Below are 18883 nucleotides of genomic sequence, written 5' to 3' on the forward strand. Positions count from 1 at the left end.
GCGGGGCTCCCTCATCTGCAATCAGGCGTCGCACCCCCGATCTGCAGTATCTCACCTAACGCCCAAAACAAACGTGCGAGGCCGCTCCTGTTATTACTGCCCCCATTTTAGAGGGGGGCACCCACCTCTCTGATGCTCAGTGACTTCACAGTCCCCCAGCGGAGCTGGGGACTCACACCCACATCTGCCTGACACCGCAGCCGTGCTCCCAACCCAGAACCCCCTGACCAGAGATCTCCTCTCTGCGGTAAGCGGGCCCTGGACTCAGTGGGCGGTAGGCAAACTTTTACGGGTACGGGCGTGGGGCTTGAACCCACAAGGGTGAGATCATGACCTGAGCCAAAGTCAGATGCTTGGCCGACTGAGCCACCCAGGCGCCCTGTTGTGTCATTTTAAAGCTGGGCCTCTGAACATATTTTGTATGGGATCGGGGGTGCTGAGGGGCCAGGGGTGTATTGGTACCAGAGATCACACACACCCCAGGGAACAAAAAGGGGGGTTGTAGATGGTTCTGAGACCTGAGTGGGACAGAGGATGTTGGCCGCACAGTGTGAGCGATGCTTCAGGGGACGGAGGCGGGGGGGGGGGGGGGTGGTGGGCAACATTCTGCGGGAATGCCTGAATTTTCTTCTGGGCTCTCAGCTGGGAATTGAGCTGGAAAAGGACACCTTTTTTGAAAGGTTTCCAATATGGGTAACAAATGAGCACAACGACTTTTACAGGTCACACTTCCTGGGCACCAACAATTTGCAAGGTATTGTCCTAAGCACTTTCTGTGTGTTTACTGCCATGACAACCCAATGACGCAGGCACCATGAGTGTTTTCAAGGAGGGTGAAGCCCAAAGAGATTCCCTAAGGCACTGAAGGTCCCGTGGTTCCACGATGGTGGGGCTGGGATTCTGGAACCTCATGAAATCCTCTTTTCTTGAGTTCTGTCTTCCTCCGCCCCTGCCCCCCCCCCCCCCCCCCCCCCCCCCCGCATCTGAGCTGCGTCCATCCTGCCTGCGAGGTCACCGATGCCACAGCCCCAGGAACAGCTTCCGTCTGCCTTGGCACAGGGGTGGCCACCAGTCGCGCCAGGGGCGGCGGCACCAGTTGGGATGACTACACCGTACTTCTCAGTGCTGGAGACCAAGCCGGTCCTTTTGGCCACATCAGTAGCTTCACTTCCTAGTCCTGGAATTTAGAGAAACGCCATATTGAGGCGCCATACTGGCGATGTCTCCCCCGCCTCCTCTCTGGATTGTAAACTCCATGGTGCAGGCAGCTCTTCGTGGGACCCGAAGCCTCCGCTCATTCACCCGGATGGCAGCACAGGTGGGGAGGCAATACCCACCTGGAAAACTGAGATGGCCCGGGGGCTGCTGGGAGCTCTGCCGACCTACTAGCTATGCAGCCCTTTAAGACACTCCAGCACAGACAGGAAGGAACTGGTAATGATTTTTACTTACATTCTGGGGGCAGTTAGTCAACCTCCTGGCAGATCAGGAAGATACAGGGCAGGAAGGATACAGGATACAGGAAGGTACAGATACTTAGCGTTTGAAAGATTCTAATCAGAAACCCATACTCCATACTTCAAGATTTGGCTAGCTAGAATCAACTAGTTTGATCTGGAACACTAGATTAAGAATCAACACTAGTGAGGGGCCCCTGGGTGGCTCAGTGGTTGAGCAACGAAGCGATCAACTCTTGATTTTGGCTCAGGTCATGAGCCCAGGGTGGTGAGATCGAGCCCTGAGTCCGGCTCTGCACGGGGCATGGAGTGACTGCCTCTTTCTCTCTCTCTCTGTCCCACCCACACTCGCGCTCTTGCTCCCTGGAAACAAAATCAACACTGATAAAAGCCCACGGATGACTTTTTACAAAGTGATTTTCCAATCATGAACTGGCCGTACCGTCAGAGGTGTGGGTTGGCTAGAAATATTGCATGGGTACCTCTGTCCCTGGCCTCAGGATTCTGAGCTTGTTTTTTGTTTGCCCCTTTAGATGCTTTCGTGGGGTTTTGTCACCTGGCTCTGACGAGCACGTTCTCTGAATCTGCCTTCGGAATATTGTTACTTCTGCCCTGAGGGAAGCCTTCACGCAATTCTGTAAAAATCATTCCCTGATGTTCCGAAGTTGATTTGGCATCGTTAAATCATGGGTCGGACTAACACCTGAAGCTCTTCCCCACCGCGGGGAGGCTGCGTTTTCGCCGACACACGAGAATCTGATGACGAACCCGCCAGCCGCGTCCTCAACGTCTGCGCCTCGCCTCCTGCCCAATGGGGTGTTGTCCCCACCGAACCGCTTCTCCGCACTATAGCGATAAAGGCTCGTGTCCGTCTTTCCCCTTGCTCCTTCTGCCTCCCGACCACCCCTGGGGCTCCAGCATGTGGCCCTGCGTGGTGGACGTGCCTTCTCTTCTTGGGAATTGCAGGTAATCCAGCTTCTCTTAAAGGCGGCCGTGTCTGCGCCTGCCATGTTACCATACCTTTAAAAAAGAATTTTTTTTTTTTTTACATTTATTTGTTTTCGAGAGGCGGAGAGACAGAGCACAAGTGGGGAGGGGCAGAGAGAGAAGGAGACAGGATCCCAAGCAGGCTCCAGGCTCCGAGCACCGCGCACAGAGCCCGACGCGGGGCTCGAACTCACGAACCGTGAGATCATGTCCTGAGCCCAAGTGGGACGCTCAAGCGGCTGGGCCACCCGGGGGCCGCTGCCATTTTGCCATATTTGATGAGGGCGAGTCATGCACATGTTTCAGAACAAATGCAAGGGGTGGGCGTCTGAAAAAACAAAAACTACAGAGAGAGCTGAGAGCTGGCAAATCGGTTTTATGACCGTTCTTGCCCCTGCTGGCTAATACAAGTGTGAACGGGCACAGGAAGCCTGCCAAGGCCGGCTTTCACTGTCGTGGGCCACCTGGGGGCGAGGCTGCGGGGAAGGAGGCCGGCCGCCCTCCGCCGCCCTGACGACTGGGGGCTCCGAACGGTCACAGAGCTAGAAGCTGGGCAGGGCAGATGCGTCTTTCCCCGGTTCCTCACGCCTGCCACTTCCTGCGTGCATGTGCGCGGAGTCGGTTCCTCCCCAGGTGCTCCTCAGAGGACAGCATCAGTGGCTCAGCACCGTGGTTTCGTGGGCAGAGCCCTGTGCGTGTGGCAGGGTTCGGGACAGGCAGCATGGTGGAAGCCAGTGCGGGAGTCCCCGGTAGGAAGATATTTAGAATATTCTCCACCACGAGAACTGGGCTTTGGTCCCGGTTGTCGTGCAGCCCAGGGAGGCCCTGTGGTTAATTCCGCTCTCTGTTCTCCTGTGGGAGTGTGGAGGTAGGGGGTTCCCCCGGAGCTTCTCTCCGGCTATCCGGCATAACCCCCTTCTGTCTTGTCTCTTCCTGTGTAAAAGGGCTCAGAAAAGCCAGTGTGAGGGCCCTGGCATGCTGAGGTCGTGTGAGGCACCAGTCCCCCCCCCCCCACCAAAAAAAAAAAAGAAGTCTCTGGATCTGATGGGCATGGGGGTTCCCGTAGAGGCTGCAGGAGAGACCCGTGGTGACGAAAGGTGAGGTAGAAGGAGCCAGAACGGCCTGTCCGGAGGAAAGCAGGGAAGGATGGAAAGGTTGTTTCGGCCTGGAGCTGCTGTGGCCCACTGCACCACATGAGGCTTTCGGGACTCAGAGTAAGAGAGCCTGGTCGTTGTCTCCAGGAGCCAGCAAGGAGGAGGCTGAACACCCCGAGGGCTCTGTCTGTGTGTGTGTGTGTGTGTGCGCGCACGCGTGTGTGACAGCGTTAGAGCCAAGAAGGCAGCCAGCCCTGACAAAGCCTGGCTGGAGAACCATGGCACCCACTCAAGAGAGGTCATCATACCCAGACACTAGCCTTCCAACTTCTTGTCTGAGACACTCAACTGGTTTAGTGGAACCCGCCCCCACGAAACCCAGACCGCTATCCTCGGCCAACAACGCTGACCTCTCCGACCTCGACCTCGGTTCTACCATGCCAGTCACAAGGACCTCCTTCTGTCCCAGCATGCCTACGCATTGTTGACTCAGGCTTTGTGCTCACAGAAGCACTTCCTCTGCTCCGCTCCCCTCTTGCAATCACCCTATTCTCTGCCTTCACAGCCTCCATCGTTCTTTTTTTTATTAAAATTTTTTTTTAATATTTATTTATTTCTGAGAGAGAGAGAGAGAGAGAGAGCATGAGCAGAGGAGGGGCAGACAGAGAGGGAGACACAGAATCGGAAGCAGGCTCCAGGCTCCGAGCTGTCGGCACAGGGCCCGACGCGGGGCTCGAACCCACGGACCGCGAGATCGTGACCTGAGCTAAAGTCGGATGCTTAACCGACTGAGCCACCCAGAAGCCTCCATGGTTTGTTTATTTATAGGTTTGGTTATATGTTTTGGTTGTGGACTGTCACCCCCGTCTAGGCCCAGGAGTGCAGGGACCTTGTCTGTCTGATTCACTCCTAGCGCGTATTAGGTCCTCAGTGAGTTTTTGTTGAAATGGATGAATGAATCCACCCAGCCGCTGAACTATCGCGTCGTGGCACCCTGGCCACTGGGAGTTAACGGATAAGCCATTATCGGATTAGGGCCCTGAGGGCATGCGGGAGCAGTGTTCTTGGCTGAATTCATGCTTTAGACTTGTTGAGTTTATTACTTTAATTTTTCAACAAAGGTGACTGACCTGCATATTTCCATGCCCAGGGGCTCCGAGGAATGGGAATAGGCCAACCAGAAACATCCATGAAGCTAGTTACCTGGTGGGATTTGTAGAGCACTGATTGGGTCTCAAGCTTTGGTCTGAGACCCCGATCTCTGCGGATCTGATGGCTGAGCCTTAAAAGCGGCATCCCAGAAGAAAATGCAGCTCTGCCAGGGTCAAATGGACCCTCAGAGCAGGAGGGGACACGTCCTAAAGTCACACCGGGAGCATCATACAACATGGTTTATTTCCTGGACATTTTCAACCTGTACTCAGCCAGCAGGATAGTTCCACCTAGGATTTAGTTGGATTTTCAACTTTCCCTAGGAAGAGAATGGCCTCTGTGGTTTTGTTTATCAGCAGCAGCAGGAAGGACCTATTGAAGCGGATGACGGTGTAAGAGGGGGTGTCCTTTGACCGGACTATGAGCTTGGTGGCGGTGGCTGCTGTGGCCTCGGTCCCCTCCTCGCTGACATCCAGCACAGCCTTGTGGGCAACCTGCCAGGGGAAAAACAAACGTCAGTGGTCCCCGGGGGAGGGGCACCTTTACTTAACTGAGCTTTGGGGTTCTGCCTGGGAATGGCGATGCCCCCCTGTCGAGGGGCTTCAAGCTTATATACGCCAGGTGCCTGGCGTTAGGTTTGCGGCTCTCATTGGTACCAGTCCACTGGTCTTTAAGTGTGGAGTTGAGATTCACACCAGAAATGACCCAGGTTTGACTCCCAGTTCTGCCACTTATTGTTGCAAAAGATATTTAGATGCTGCAGGCTTCACTCTCCAAATCTCTGGAAGGGTCATCATAATGGTGTATATCCCACAAGGTCATTGGGTGAATGAAAGGAGATCACACAAAGTATGTGTGCGGGGAGTGTTGCTGCATGCGTGCCCTGGAGACATAAGGAGGTGTTTTTAAGTGCTGGATCCCTTCTGGGTCTCCTAGGAAAGAGACTTACCCTGGGGCTCATGTTCTCCCAAGCTTCAGGGGGGCCTGAGGACTCCCAGAAATGACAGTCATTATTGTTCAGATGTGCCCATAAACACGTAATGGGAAAAGGACCATCACGCCCAGCGTATTCCATTGGGACCTCCGTATTCTTTCCCTGGACGCCAATGACAAAGCTCCCCTTCCATGACCCGGGGACGCTTCTGACCATTATGATGTATTATCAAAATACACTTTTAAGTTGGGGATCAGAAACCCATGAGCAGACAAGGACTAGACAGGGAGACCTCTTGTCAGAGCAGGGAGCCCACAGGGGACCTGGAGGGCGCACCCTCACTAAAAGGGACACTCACAGCTCAGCTCCAGCTGATGGGTGCTATGTAGGGCATTGGGCTCACTGTTGCCGTGCGGGAATTGGACTCAGAGATTTGTTTCAAGACGGTCAGAAATCTATAATTTCAGGTACAATATCCTACATGATAGAAGTGGGCTCTCTTTCTTTTTAATACTAGAGGTCACACACAACCCATCTGCAGGGTAGTAATGGCCCATGGGCAGCCAATTTGACTGCAGTGGGAAGTCCCAAGCTTCAGGGGTGAGGTCGAATGCCAGGGGGCATCTGCTTATCTGCATGGGTATCGAGGGAGCAGAGTTACTTTCCCAAGACAGGACTGATTTTCACAGAACTGTGTGGTTGGACCTTAGGGACACTTGTTTGAAGAGGGATAAAAGTTGCCTGTGTATCAGAGGTATGATGGCCATAAAGCCACAGACAGGCCTGGCAGCCATGAAATTCAGCCCAACTTCTGCCCCAGAGAAGTCACTGTGCCTCTCAGGGTCTGCGTTTCCTTATCAGTGAGATGTGAGAGCTCGATTAGCCAGGTACTGGAAACTCTTCCTGCTCTCCCTGCCCAGGCAAATGTTCTCGTGGACCAACTCACTTTGGAAAGCTGCAGGAAGTCTGTCTTTGTGATTCCAGAAAAATCAGCATTATTATTAAAGGCATCCCAGATGCCCATCTTCGGGAGGATGGTTTCCAGGTCATAGGAGGCAGAAATGGAAAATTTCGGAATGAACACCTCTATCCACCTGCAGAGATGGAGAAAAGGAAAAAGTGAGGTCACAAGCCCCTTGGTCTCTATCTCTGCTTCTAGGTGGCATTTCGGGAGACTCTGTTCTTCCTCTAGGCTGATGCCGAAGCAGACAACCAACCCAGGTTGCTCTGGGGGTAAAGCCCCCTATCTAGGGGCAAGTCTGGCCCTGAAGATAAATGAGATGAAAGGGAGGGCCCTAATGAAGGAAGGTACAGAGAATACACGGGGATCCAGCGAGGGAGCCTATGGCAGAGACCAATGGGGGACACCAGGCAGTGATGGAAGTGTGTCTGCCGTCCCTGGCCCAGCACATCCCCCACCCCCAGCCCCTCCCGAGACAAACTCTGCTAACCCCTGAGAGCAGCAGAGTCCAACAGAACTTTCTGCAAGCGTGGACACAGTCTCTATTTGTGCTGTTCCACATTTTAGCCATTAGCCACGCGTGGTTATATCGAACGGCTTAAATGTGGCTAGTGCCAGGGAGGAAAACATTTTTTTTGTTTTACTTATTTTAGTTAACTTAAATTTATATAACTACAGGGGGCTAGTGGCTACTACGTGGGATAACACATCCCTCCAGGTCAACATAAGTTTTTCTTCCTCAGCAATAATTTCCCTGAACCAAGAATGAACAGCCTGAATTTACTGAGCATTTACTATGCGCCAGGCATCGTCCCAGATAATTTTAGTCATTTCCATTTTAAAGATGTCAAAACTTACTTGTAGTGCTTTGCGCAAGGTCATGTACTCGGTGAGTCACAAAAATGAAAGCACAAAAGTGTTGGATGGACACTCAAGTCCTCACTGATGGGCATCATCACAACGGACAGCTCTCTCTTTCCTCTTGCTTCTCCAGCACCCGCCTGGCCATCTCCTCCCTGCTCTGTCTGCCGCTCTTTATGAACCGCCCCCTGCCCCAGCCTCCGTGCTGCCTCCTCTGTCCAGCCCTGGTTGCAGTCAGAAAAGAGAAGAAACCTCTGAAGGATCCTACAGTGTTCCTTAATTCCCAACTTCACCTCTTTGCCAGGGCTGTTTCCTTTGCCAAAAGTGCCCTGCCTCAGCCTCTATGTCCTGTCCATCCCTCCACGTCCTATCTATGCTCCTGACTCCAATGTATCATCTCTTCGAAGCCTTCTTCCGTCTCAGCTAAAAGTGATCTCTCTTTGCTCTGAAGCTCCTTAGCACTTTGCCTGCCTCCCCCTGGGCATTGATCTTTGTCTTTCTTAAATTACAGTTATCTTGACCCTGTCTTCTCTCCTCTTGGACTGTGGGCACCTGGGAATGATGCCAAGAATGCCAAGAAAATATTGCTAAGAGATTGTATGTAAGGCTTTGATAGTCCTTTGTATCTTATGGTTAACATCCTCTTGATACTCTCCATAATGGTTACAGAACTAATAATAATCTGGGATGCCTGGGTGTCTCAGCCAGCTAAGCAAACGACTCTTGATTTCGGCTCAGGTCATGATCCCACAGTCCGTGGGTTCAAGCGCCATGTTGGGCTCTGTCCTGGCAGTGTGGAGCCCGATGCTTTCTCTCTCTCCCTCTCTCACTGCCCCTACCCAGCTCATTCTCTCTCCCTCTCTCTCTCTCTCTCTCTCAAACTAAATAAATAAACTTAAAATAAAAAATAAAATACAAAACTTAAAAGGGAAAAGGAAAAGAAAGAAACTAATCAGCTATGTACTTTATGCATAGTAACTCGTTTTATCTTTTCAACAACTTATGGGCTCAGTAATATCATGATTCTCATTTTATAGGTGAGCATCAATGCTTTCTTTGCTTGTTTATTTTTATGGAATCAGTCCATGGAGTTTAATATTGGATTGGCTGATAGGGTGAGTTCTGCTAGCCATGACGGAACAGCTTCGCAAGGACATATTAGCTACGTGGCTGTGGGCAATTCACCTCCCTTCTCAGAGCCTCGACTTCCTTACGTGTGGGTGGGGGTGACGGTGCTCCAGTGCTCTTCACCTGTCGGGTGACTGTGAAGTTCAAGTGGGAACACACACGCACGGCACCAAGTTCACCATCCAGCGTGCAGCTGCCGCTCAGTTGGCAGGAGCGATTACTCAACAGCTGCCACCCTCGGATGTACGTCCTCATCCCTTGCCCCATGCTTGGGTGTACACCATCACCTGCCCCAGGAGTCTGGAAATGGACACAGATTCCCACCTCTTCTGGAGTAAGAGTCTCCATCGCCTCAGTGTCCCGGCTGACAAGGCCTGTTCCAGCTGCCTCATCTTGCCCTGGCCAGGGAGGACAAAGAAGGCCACGGTGTTGCCACTGTAGTCCATCTGTAGTACAGAGCAGCTCAGCTCCGGATCCACCCCAAAAGCAAATTGTTCCACCTGGTGCATCATTGGGACCTTCACAGTGGCCCCCTGGGCCACCAGGAACGGAGAGCTCTTTCTTGTATATCCAGGGTGAAAGGGCTTCTCCCACTTGGCTGGCACAGAGAGAAAAGAGAGGTCTTTGTGTCAAAGTGCTGTCAGCAAAAATGATGAAGTAAGGATCTCTGAAAACTCTGTCCTCCATAAAAGCAATGGGAAAATTGCCAACAGTGATCAGAATGGGCTTTCTTAGAACTCTAGAAATTAACTAAACTCTTTCAGCAAATTAGGGAATGGTTTGTTCAAGTGAAGCAGCTAAATCTTGGGAAGAAGGTGAACTTTGGGGTATTTTAACTTGCCCTCGTTCCATTCCCCATGTTCTAACTCTTCAGGAGACTTGAAAAACAAGAGTGTGCATTTCCAGTGAAATCCAGAAACCTGGCAGCCCCAGGAGGGGAAAAATAGGGCTGGAACCCTTTCAAAGACTCAATCCCTAAACACTGTTATTTGACCTGTCCTGTGCTTCCCTGGGAGGCATCATTTGCAGAACTGTCTGTACTTGATCTGATTTGGAGCTCAACCAATGCAAAAAACTCTATTCCTCAGAGGAAATTAGTCAAAAGCAGTCACAGGCAGTGATACATTTTGCAGCTGCCGGGGGCAGTAGATAACACTTGAGGCAAACAATAAACTAGTCAAAAAGGTTAACAGGACAGGCTAGGGGTAGGGGTGGGGGGTGACATCTGCAAAAACGACAAGAGTAAGGACCTCTGCATTGTCACCCTTCCCTAAAGACAATAAGGAAAACTGGCAAAAATATTCAGAATCAACTTCTTTGGAACTCTGGAAATTAATCAAAGTCTTATAGCAACCTAGGCAGAGTTCATTCAAGACAAATGGCCGAATTTCAGAAAGAACAGTCAATTTTGTGGTTATTTTAACTTGTGCCAGTCCTGTCCTCTACTCTCTAGCTCAGCAGTAGCCTTGACAAATAGCAGCCTGTGTTCCCACTACCATTGGGAGAGGGATTGACCTGGAGGTCTTTCAAAGACTCATTTTCGAAGAATTATTATCACTTGACCCGTCAGATAGTTAACTGGAAGCTCTCACTTCCAAGGTTGATTGGTGCACAGTCAGTGATTAAAGCCTTCTCCCCAGGGGGCTGGAAGTTTTTTGCTAGAAACAATTACAGACAAATGTTTTAGTTTTATGGTTGCCTGGGTGGGGATAACAGATGGGGCAAACAACAAAGTGATAAAAAATTCTGGAAGGAAAAGCTGAGGCATAAGATGTCCATTGGAGCTTTGGAAAGCTCCATTATATCCTGGGCATCTAGAGGCTTCATGCATGTGTAAAGCTGTGTGCGTATTTGAGAAAAAATATGAGAAGGCTGTAAGTTCTCACTTACGGCTGACCTTGAGGGTCTGCAGAAATAGAAAGTGAAGACTGGGTCAGAGTTATAAACTGCCTGGCTGGGTGTTGATGACAACCCCACCATGCACACAAGAGTCCTCAGCAAAGACTAGGAGATTTATTTGGTCCAAGCACTTAAGAAATCTCTGCCCAAGGGGGCGCCTGGGTGGCTCCGTAGGTGGAGCGTCCGACTTCGGCTCAGGTCATGATCTCGCGGTCCGTGAGTTCGAGCCCCGCGTCGGGCTCTGTGCTGACAGCTCAGAGCCTGGAGCCTGTTTCAGATTTTGTGTCTCCCTCTCTCTCTGCCCCTCCCCAGCTCATGCTCTGTCTCTCTCTCTGTCAAAAATAAATAAACATTAAAAAAAATAATAAAAAAAGAAATCTCTGCCCAGTCATGACAACCAATTGACTAACCAAGAAGACACTTTGGTGGCCACACATGACAAAGTATAGACTTTAAAGAATTAGCTCGGAAAAGTCACTCAAGAAACAACTATTGCAACAAGCAAAAACAACAAATCCTTGGGATGAGGTAAATCTGATTTTCAGAGCTGCAACATTGCATTATTTTAAAAATCCAGCTTTTACAAAAAAATATGAGGCATAAAAAGAAAGTATGGGCCATGCACAAGAAAAAGCCAATCTGCTAATACGAGAAATAAAAGAAGGGACACTGAAAAAGATCTTATGGACATTAAAGGAAAATAAAGGAATACTACAAACAACTCTATGCCCACAAATTTGATAACTGAGATGAAATATTCCAATTTTCCAAACCTTAAGTAAGAATAAATAGACAATGTGAATAGGTCTATATCTATCAAAGAAATTGGCAATCATTAAAACCTTCCAAAATAGGAAATACCAGGTCCAGATGGATTCACTAGTGAATTCTACCAAACACTCAAGAAAGAAATTACAGGGGCATCTGGATGGCTCAATCGGTTAGGTGTCTGACTTCGGCTCAGGTCATGATCTCACAGTTCGTGAGTTCGAGCCCCACATCGGGCTCTGTGCCGACAGCTCAGAGCCTGGAGGCTTCTTCGAATTCTGTGTCTCCCTCTCTCTCTCTGCACCTCCTCTGCTCATGCTCTGTCTGTCTCTCTCTCTCTCCTTCAAAAGTAAATAAAAACATTTAAAAAAAGAAAGAAATTATACAAATTCTTTACAATCTCTTTCAGAGGATAGAAGCAGAGAAAATACTTCCTAATTTGTTCTATCAAGCCAGCATTCCTTTAATACCAAAATCAGACAAAGACATTGCAAGAAAACTACAGGCCAGTATCTTTTATGAACACAGATATAAGAATCCTGCACAAAATACTAACAAATCAAATCCGATAATGTATAAAAATAATTATACGCCACAACCAAATGGGGTTTTTTCCGGGTTTGTAAGGCTGGTTCAACATTTGAAAATAAATTAATACAATCCATCACATCAAGAAGCTAAGCAAGAAAAATTAATCATATGAATAGATGAAGCAAAAGCATTCGACAAAATCCAACACCAGTCATAATAAAAATTCTCAATAAACTAGGAATAAAGGAATAACTTCTTCAATTTGATAAAAAAAAATAGCTACAAAAAGCCCACAGCTGATATAATACTTAAGGGTGAGAAACTCAAAGTTTTCCCACTAAGGTCAGGTATAATGCAAGGACGTCCCCTCTTGCCACTCCTGTCCAACATTTTACTGGAAGTTCTAGTTAATGCAATAAGATAAGAAAAAAGAAATAGAGTGTATACAGGTTGGGAAAGAAGAAATAAAACTTTCTTTGTTTGCAGATGACATGATCATCTATGTAGAAAACCCAAGAGTCAACAAACAAAAGAATCCGTGGAACTAATGAGGGAGTATAGCAAAGTTGCAGGATACAAGGTTAATATACAAAAGTCAATTGCTTTTCCATATGCCAGCAATGAATAAGTGGAGTTTGAAATTAAAAACATAATCTGTTTTACATTTGCATCCAAAAAAATACTTAGGTATAAATCTAACAAAATACATGCAAGATCTATATGAAGAAAATTACAAAACTCAGATAATGAAATCAAAGAACTAAATGAATAGAAGGATATTCCATGTTCATGAATACAAAGTCTCAATATTGTTAAGATGTCAATTCTTCCCAACATGATCTATAGATTCGATGCAATCTCAATCAAAATACTAGCAAGTTATATTACAGATATTAACAAACTAATACTAAAGTTTATATCAAAAGCAAAAGACCCAGAATAGGCAATCCATTATTGAAGAAGAACAAGGTTGCAGCACTCTCACTAACCAACTTCAAGACTTACTATAAGGCTGTAGTACGCAAGACAGTGTGGTATTGGTGAAGAATACACAACTAGATCAATGGAACAAAGAGAGAGCTTACAAACAGACCCATGTAAATATAGCCAACTGATCTTTGACAAAGGAGCAAAAGAAAGCAACATAATAGAGCAAAAATAGTCTTTTCAATAAATGGTGTTGGGACCACTAGCATTTGTATGCAAAGAGAAAAAGAAGAATCTGGACACGTACTTTACATCGTTCATAAAAAATTAACTCAAAATGGGCCACCTGGGTGGCTCAGTTGGTTGGGTGACCAACTTCAGTTCAGGTCATGATCTCACAACTCGTGAGTTCGAGCCCCGCATCAGGCTCTGCGCTGATAGCTCAGAGCCTGGAGCCTGTTTCGGATTCTGTGTCTCCCTCTCTCTCTGCCCTTCCCCCACTCACGCTCTGCCCCTCTCTCTCAGTCAAAAATAAACATTAAAAAAAAATTAACTCAAAACGGACCACAGACCTAAACATAAAACACGTAGAAGATAATATAGGAAAAAAACTAGATGTCCCTGGGTACGGCAAAAAATGTTTAGATACAACACTAGAGGCACAATCCGTGAAAGAAATCCCTGGTAAGCCAGACTTCATTAAAATTTAAAACTTCTGCTCCGTGAAAGACAATGTTAAGAGAATGAAAAGCCAAGCGACAGACTAAGAGAAAATATTTGTAACAGATGCACCTGATACGAGACTGTTATCCCAAATATACTAAGAACTCTTAAAGCTTAGCGATGAGAAAAACAGATGACTGGATTAAAAAAGTGGGCTAACCACCTCGACGGATACCTTGTCAAGGAAGAGAGGCAGGTGACAGATAAAGATGAAAAGATGCTCCATGTCATATGTCACCGGGGAAATGCAAATTGAAACAGCAACGAGATATCAACAAAACACCCATTCACGTGGCCCAGATCTGGAACACTGACAGCACCAAGTGCTGGCAAGGCTGTGGAGCAACAGGAACTCTCACACATCGCTGGCATGAATGCGAAAATGGTACAGCCACTTTGGAAGACAGTTTGGCGGTCTCTTTCCAAACCAAGCATGTTTTTGCCAAACAATCCTGCAAGCATGCTCCTTGGTATAAGGAATTGAAAACTGTGTCCCCACAAAACCCAGCACATATTATAGGATTCTGTTTATATGAAATGTCCAGAAGAGGCAAACTATAGAAACGGAAAGTGCATTCTTGTTTCTGGGGAAGAACATAAATGAAGAGTGAGTGCTCACGGAGAGGTGATGGGAATGTTGTGGGGTCACGTATGGACGTATTTGCACAACCTTGTGGGTATACTAAAAACAAGACCCACTGAACTGTACAATTTAACATAGCGAATTTCGTGCTGTGTGACTTTTTTTCAAGAAGAAAATAAGATTAAGTTAAATGAACAACGTAGATAAAGCACAGAGGACATAATAGGGGCTCACGGCATATTGATTCTTTTTCCTTCCCCTCCCTCCTTGCAGAATGGATGGAGAAATGGGTGGAAAGGTGAGCGGGTAGATAGAGGGAAAGATAAATGGGGGGTGGGGGGACGGCAGGAGGGAGAAAGGAAGGGAAGGAGAGAGAGGAGAAGCAGGGAGGGATGATACAATGGCATCCATGATAACTCAGCCCTGAGTGTCCAGCACACCAGCAGAAGCAAAAGCCCATGGTGCTGGCTGTATCATCACCCATCCGGTTAGTAGACAGACTCACACATTAGGCACATGCCCGGGACCATGGAGCAAGTAAGGGGTAGAGGTGGAATCCAAACCCAGGGCTGTCCGACACCAAAGCCGTTGTCCGTTCTGTGGCAGCACAGTGTCTTTGCAAACTGTAAAGCTCGAGACATTTGCCCAGGGGGTGTGAATGGCAGTTAAGCTGGCCTGTCTACACTTCCATACACTGGCCAGTCTACACATCCACCTATAAAAGTGCTCTCACCTTTGGATTTGCTGGGCTGCCCACGGAGGCCAGGGTCAGCCTCTCAGGACGCATAATCAGGCTATCCAGACACAGAGCTGAATGACCCCCCGCCACCGTAATTGATAAACTAAAGCTAGCAGAGGGAACAGGAGGTCTCATGCAGCCAGCTTGTGACACAGCTGATTCAAACTCAGGCTTCCCCTTACTTCACCGTGCTGTCTAGGGCTTGTCTAGTTTGCTTATTCAACTGGGGGTAAAAAGAAACAACATTAAAATCAAAATCAGCCTCTCCAGAGCCTTACCTTTAAAGAAAACGGGGTTCACCAGGACCATGGCCGTCAGAGGGTCAAGGTCTTGGATTAAGTCTACAACCTTCCCTTTGGTCTCCTTCTCCACATAGCTGTTGATTCTCTTCCGGGCGGTGGAGGTGCTGGAGAAATCTGTAGAAAAGACCTTCGAATCATACAGCCTCTTGGCGTCGTCCAAGAAATTTGTCTGTAGGCGCAGCTCCTTTTGGATGAAGAGGACGCTCCCCATCCTCAAGTCTAGGCCTTTGCCGGGGACACTGAGCGAGTGGAGCAGGAGCCGGAAGGCCCGGTGGATGGCGGATTCCGGCTCGTGCGTGAGGTTGAACCCCAGGCCTTGGAGGATCTGGGTCTTGGTGGCTGAGCGGGCCCCGAGGGAGAGCGTGGCCAGGGAAGCGGAGATACTCAGCGGGGAGAAGAAGACGTTCTGATCCGGGGTCTTCAAAACCAGCCTCCGGTAGAGGCGGAAGGCAAAGTTGGTGTTGCTGGAAGATACCCAGGCGGTAGCGCTGTTCCTTGTGGGGGAAGGGCAGGGGCCACTGGATGGGGGCACACAGTAGACCGGAGCACAGACGCTGACGACCAGGAAAAGTCGATAAAAGGGAGAGGCCATTTTGGGACGAAACAAGTCTGCAAGAGAGGAAAGGACCGCCGAGGGAAGGTAAGCCGAGCGTCCAGCCTGGAATCAGAGACCTTGCGACACCCCGTCCCCATTCGCGATAGAACTGGGACATGCTGGACGGTGAACAAATCTCTCGCGTAATCTCGCTGCCTCTCGCAACCCCCCTGATGCAGATATTATTGTTGTCCTTGTCTTACAAACAAAGAAACAGGCCTCAGAGAGGTTGTGTGATTTAGGCCACGCAGCTGGGTCGTGTTCTGTCTGGGATTCAAAGCCGGGTCTTAAAGCCACAATCTCAGATCCCACGCGCTTTGCTGTTTCTTTTTTTTTCTTTTTTTTTTCAACGTTTTTTTTTTTTTTTTTTTTTTTTAATTTATTTTTGGACACAGAGAGACAGAGCATGAACGGGGGAGGGGCAGAGTGAGAGGGAGACACAGAATCGGAAACAGGCTCCAGGCTCCGAGCCATCAGCCCAGAGCCTGACGCGGGGCTCGAACTCACGGGCCGCGAGATCGTGACCTGGCTGAAGTCGGACGCTTAACCGACTGCGCCACCCAGGCGCCCCTTTTTTAATTTTTTTTTTTTCAACGTTTTTTTTTTTTTTTTTTTAGCGCTTTGCTGTTTCTGCTTCGCAGGCTTATCGTTCGGAAAGTAACACAGTGAGACCAGATGGTACAGTCCCAATCGTCGCAGCCAGACGCGCCCTCTTACCCCTGAGAGAACCCTCCAGATATTCTTGGTCCCTTTTGTGAGGACACGATCACAGCTCTCCATGGCTGCCCACCTCATGCCCCAGGCATCTGTTGGCATGTCCCTCAAAAAGTGGACACCCCGGGGGGGGGCCCGGGTGGCCCAGTCGGTTAAGCGTCCGACTCCTGATCTCAGCTCAGGTCATGAGTCTCACGGTCTCACGGTCATGAGTTCAAGTCCCGCATCGGGCTCTGCGGGGATATTGCAGCGTCTGCTTGAGATTCTGTCTCTACTTCTCTCTGACCCTCCCCCACTTGTGCTCTCTCTCTCTCTCTGCACTTGATCTTAGCCAAAAGGCCGAGAAGCGATCTCTCTTTCTCAAAATAAGTGAACTTAAAAAAAAAGTGGAAACCCCAGGCTGGAGGCTGTCCTGGAACCAGAGGCCTGCACAACCCCTGGTATGCCGCGTGTCCTCCCGGGGTGCCCCCCTCGCTCCCAGGGTGTTCCCCAACCCCCCATCTGTGAAGAAGGATGGCTCCGAGGAAGAAGTGAGAGGGTCTGTATAGCACCCAGAGCCATGTCTGGCCCGCGGAGGGCATGAGGTCAAAGCTGCTCCCCCCCCAACCCCCACCCCGGGTGGCTGCTGTTGTGATTTTGCCTTCCTCACTTGGAAGCAAGGTGAAGGGCAGGCTTGTCCCTGGATCTTCCTGACTGTGGGAAGGGAGGGGGTTGAGGGATGAGAAGGCCAGCCGTGCCCAGGGATGAGGTGCCACACGAGAGGCAGGGGCCTCTTGAGGCAGGTGCGGGTGGGGGCGGGGCTCTCGGGGCACCTGCTAAGGCCGAGGATCCACACCCCCATCAGCAGACATGGCCTTGCCAGAGGAGATTGGTTCTGTGTCCCAAGTCGCGGGCTGAGCAGGGGAGACCGGCCTGACCGGTAGCCCCGCCAGGCAGTCGACTAGTAAATGTCTCGGCCCCTCATGGCCCTGACCTTAGGCAAGCGGCTGCTCCTCTCTGAGCCCCAGGAAGGTGGCCTCAAAGGGGTCTGTGGCCATGGGTCTCAAGGGGGAGATCCTTATGCTCTTGAGGAAAAGCTTCACAGAAGCTTGTTCATTCGGCTCTTGACATCCAACCTCCTTTGACACTTGGCCTCTCCCCATCCCCCACTCCTGTCCCCCTCCGTCCCCCCACCCACTTTTCACCTTCTCTCCCCTGCTCAATTTCCCACTTGGCTCCCAGCTGCAGTCACTCAACCACACTGCAGACAGGGGGAGCTTTCTAGCCACAAAGCTCACGTGTCCCTCAGCTACTCAGATTCCTCACTGACCTTGGGAGGAAAGGCCAAGCACCTGTCGTTCGCGGTCCTTCTCTGTTGGGCTCCGACTTACCTCCCCAGCTCATCCTCAAGCACAAAGCTGTTCCAGTTCCCGGGAAAGATGGCATGGCCCTCAGCCCCGCCCCCCCTGCCCCGTCCTCATCGGCCTCCTTAGCTAGCTCGACTGTCTGAGGGCTTCATTCCATTGTAAAACCCTACCCTCCCTGTGACGCACACTCCTGGCGAGGCCCCAGACCTGGAAGAACCCACCCGTCTGCTCCTTCTTTGCCAAATGTTGGACAGACCGTGGCTCAGCAAGGCAGCTTGGTCCGCGGTGAATCCCCAGTCCCCAATTTTTATTTGCCTGGCAGGAGAGCACGGTCACCTCACCCTCCCGTGGACTAGAGGGCGCAGCTCAGTCTTTTCCGTTTCCTTCGATGGATTCCTCGCCGTCCACGAATGCACGTGTGCGTGTGCACACACACACACACACACACACGTCAGACCGCCTCGTCTCCTGCGTCCCATGCAGGACCCTCAGAAAAGGAACCTATCTCACTCCTCCCCTCCACCCCTCTCCAAACTTCAGAGAGCATCCGTATGTCCGTCCCGGGGCCCTCACACCTCTCTCTTCCGTACTTAAAACGCTCCCCCTCAACTACGTCCGTGCCATCGGCCTTTAAACATGTTCCCGGCTGGGACGAATGGCCCACCGCCATCAGCCCAGCGAAAACCTTTCTTCAGCCCCTCATTGCCTTCTAGCTGCTGCCCTGTCTCCGTCCTCCCCATCCTGGCCCGAATCCTCACGAGCTGTGATTCGGATCCCGGCCCGGATCCTTCACGGTCCTCATGGTCTTACTTCCGCTCACCCTTGGCCCACTCCAGTCTGGCCTCCGGGTCCACAGAGACGGGACCAGCCTGCAAACACGTCTGGGTTCACCTCAGCTGCCTTCCCGGTAGCATCTGACACTGGAGGCCACCCCCCTCTTCTTATCCAGTCCCTCCCCGTGGCTCTGTGACACCACGTTCCCCTGCGTTTCTCCTCTCGCTCTGTTCCTCCTCCTGAGTCACCTCTGTGCTTTCTGTCTCGAGCCCGGCCTCTGCTGTGTTCTCCACCTCCGCTGATCTCATCAGTCCCGGGGCTTCATGACTGAAAAGCAAATTGCGTATTATTTTTAATCCCCAGCCCACACCTTTCCTCCGAACTCCGTATCTCTTTTTAAAGTTTATT

At 50.0% G+C, this 18883-nt stretch overlaps 1 protein-coding gene across 3 annotated transcripts; it reads right to left on the reverse strand.

Moving 5' to 3' along the window:
- Positions 1 to 4913: 4913 nt before the first annotated feature.
- SERPINA9 (serpin family A member 9) lies at positions 4914 to 18779 on the reverse strand. 3 transcript variants are annotated; one of them, XM_019462170.2, is made up of 5 exons: positions 18724 to 18779; positions 15023 to 15655; positions 8899 to 9172; positions 6571 to 6718; positions 4914 to 5184 (listed from the first exon to the last, which is right to left on the reverse strand). In XM_019462170.2, the coding sequence occupies exons 2-5, from the start codon at positions 15636 to 15638 to the stop codon at positions 4981 to 4983; spliced, it is 1242 nt and encodes a 413-aa protein (XP_019317715.2). In that variant the 5' UTR covers positions 15639 to 15655; positions 18724 to 18779; the 3' UTR covers positions 4914 to 4980. The 3 variants fall into 3 exon arrangements, with proteins under 3 accessions (XP_019317715.2, XP_019317713.2, XP_019317714.2); XM_019462168.2 differs by lacking the exon at positions 18724 to 18779 and adding an exon at positions 18522 to 18650; XM_019462169.2 differs by lacking the exon at positions 18724 to 18779 and adding an exon at positions 18512 to 18627.
- Between the last annotated feature and the right edge of the window lie 104 nt (positions 18780 to 18883).

This window comes from Panthera pardus, unplaced genomic scaffold, assembly GCF_024362965.1.
Source record: "Panthera pardus isolate Hobbes unplaced genomic scaffold, ASM2436296v1 HiC_scaffold_24, whole genome shotgun sequence".
Classification (NCBI taxonomy): domain Eukaryota; kingdom Metazoa; phylum Chordata; class Mammalia; order Carnivora; family Felidae; genus Panthera; species Panthera pardus.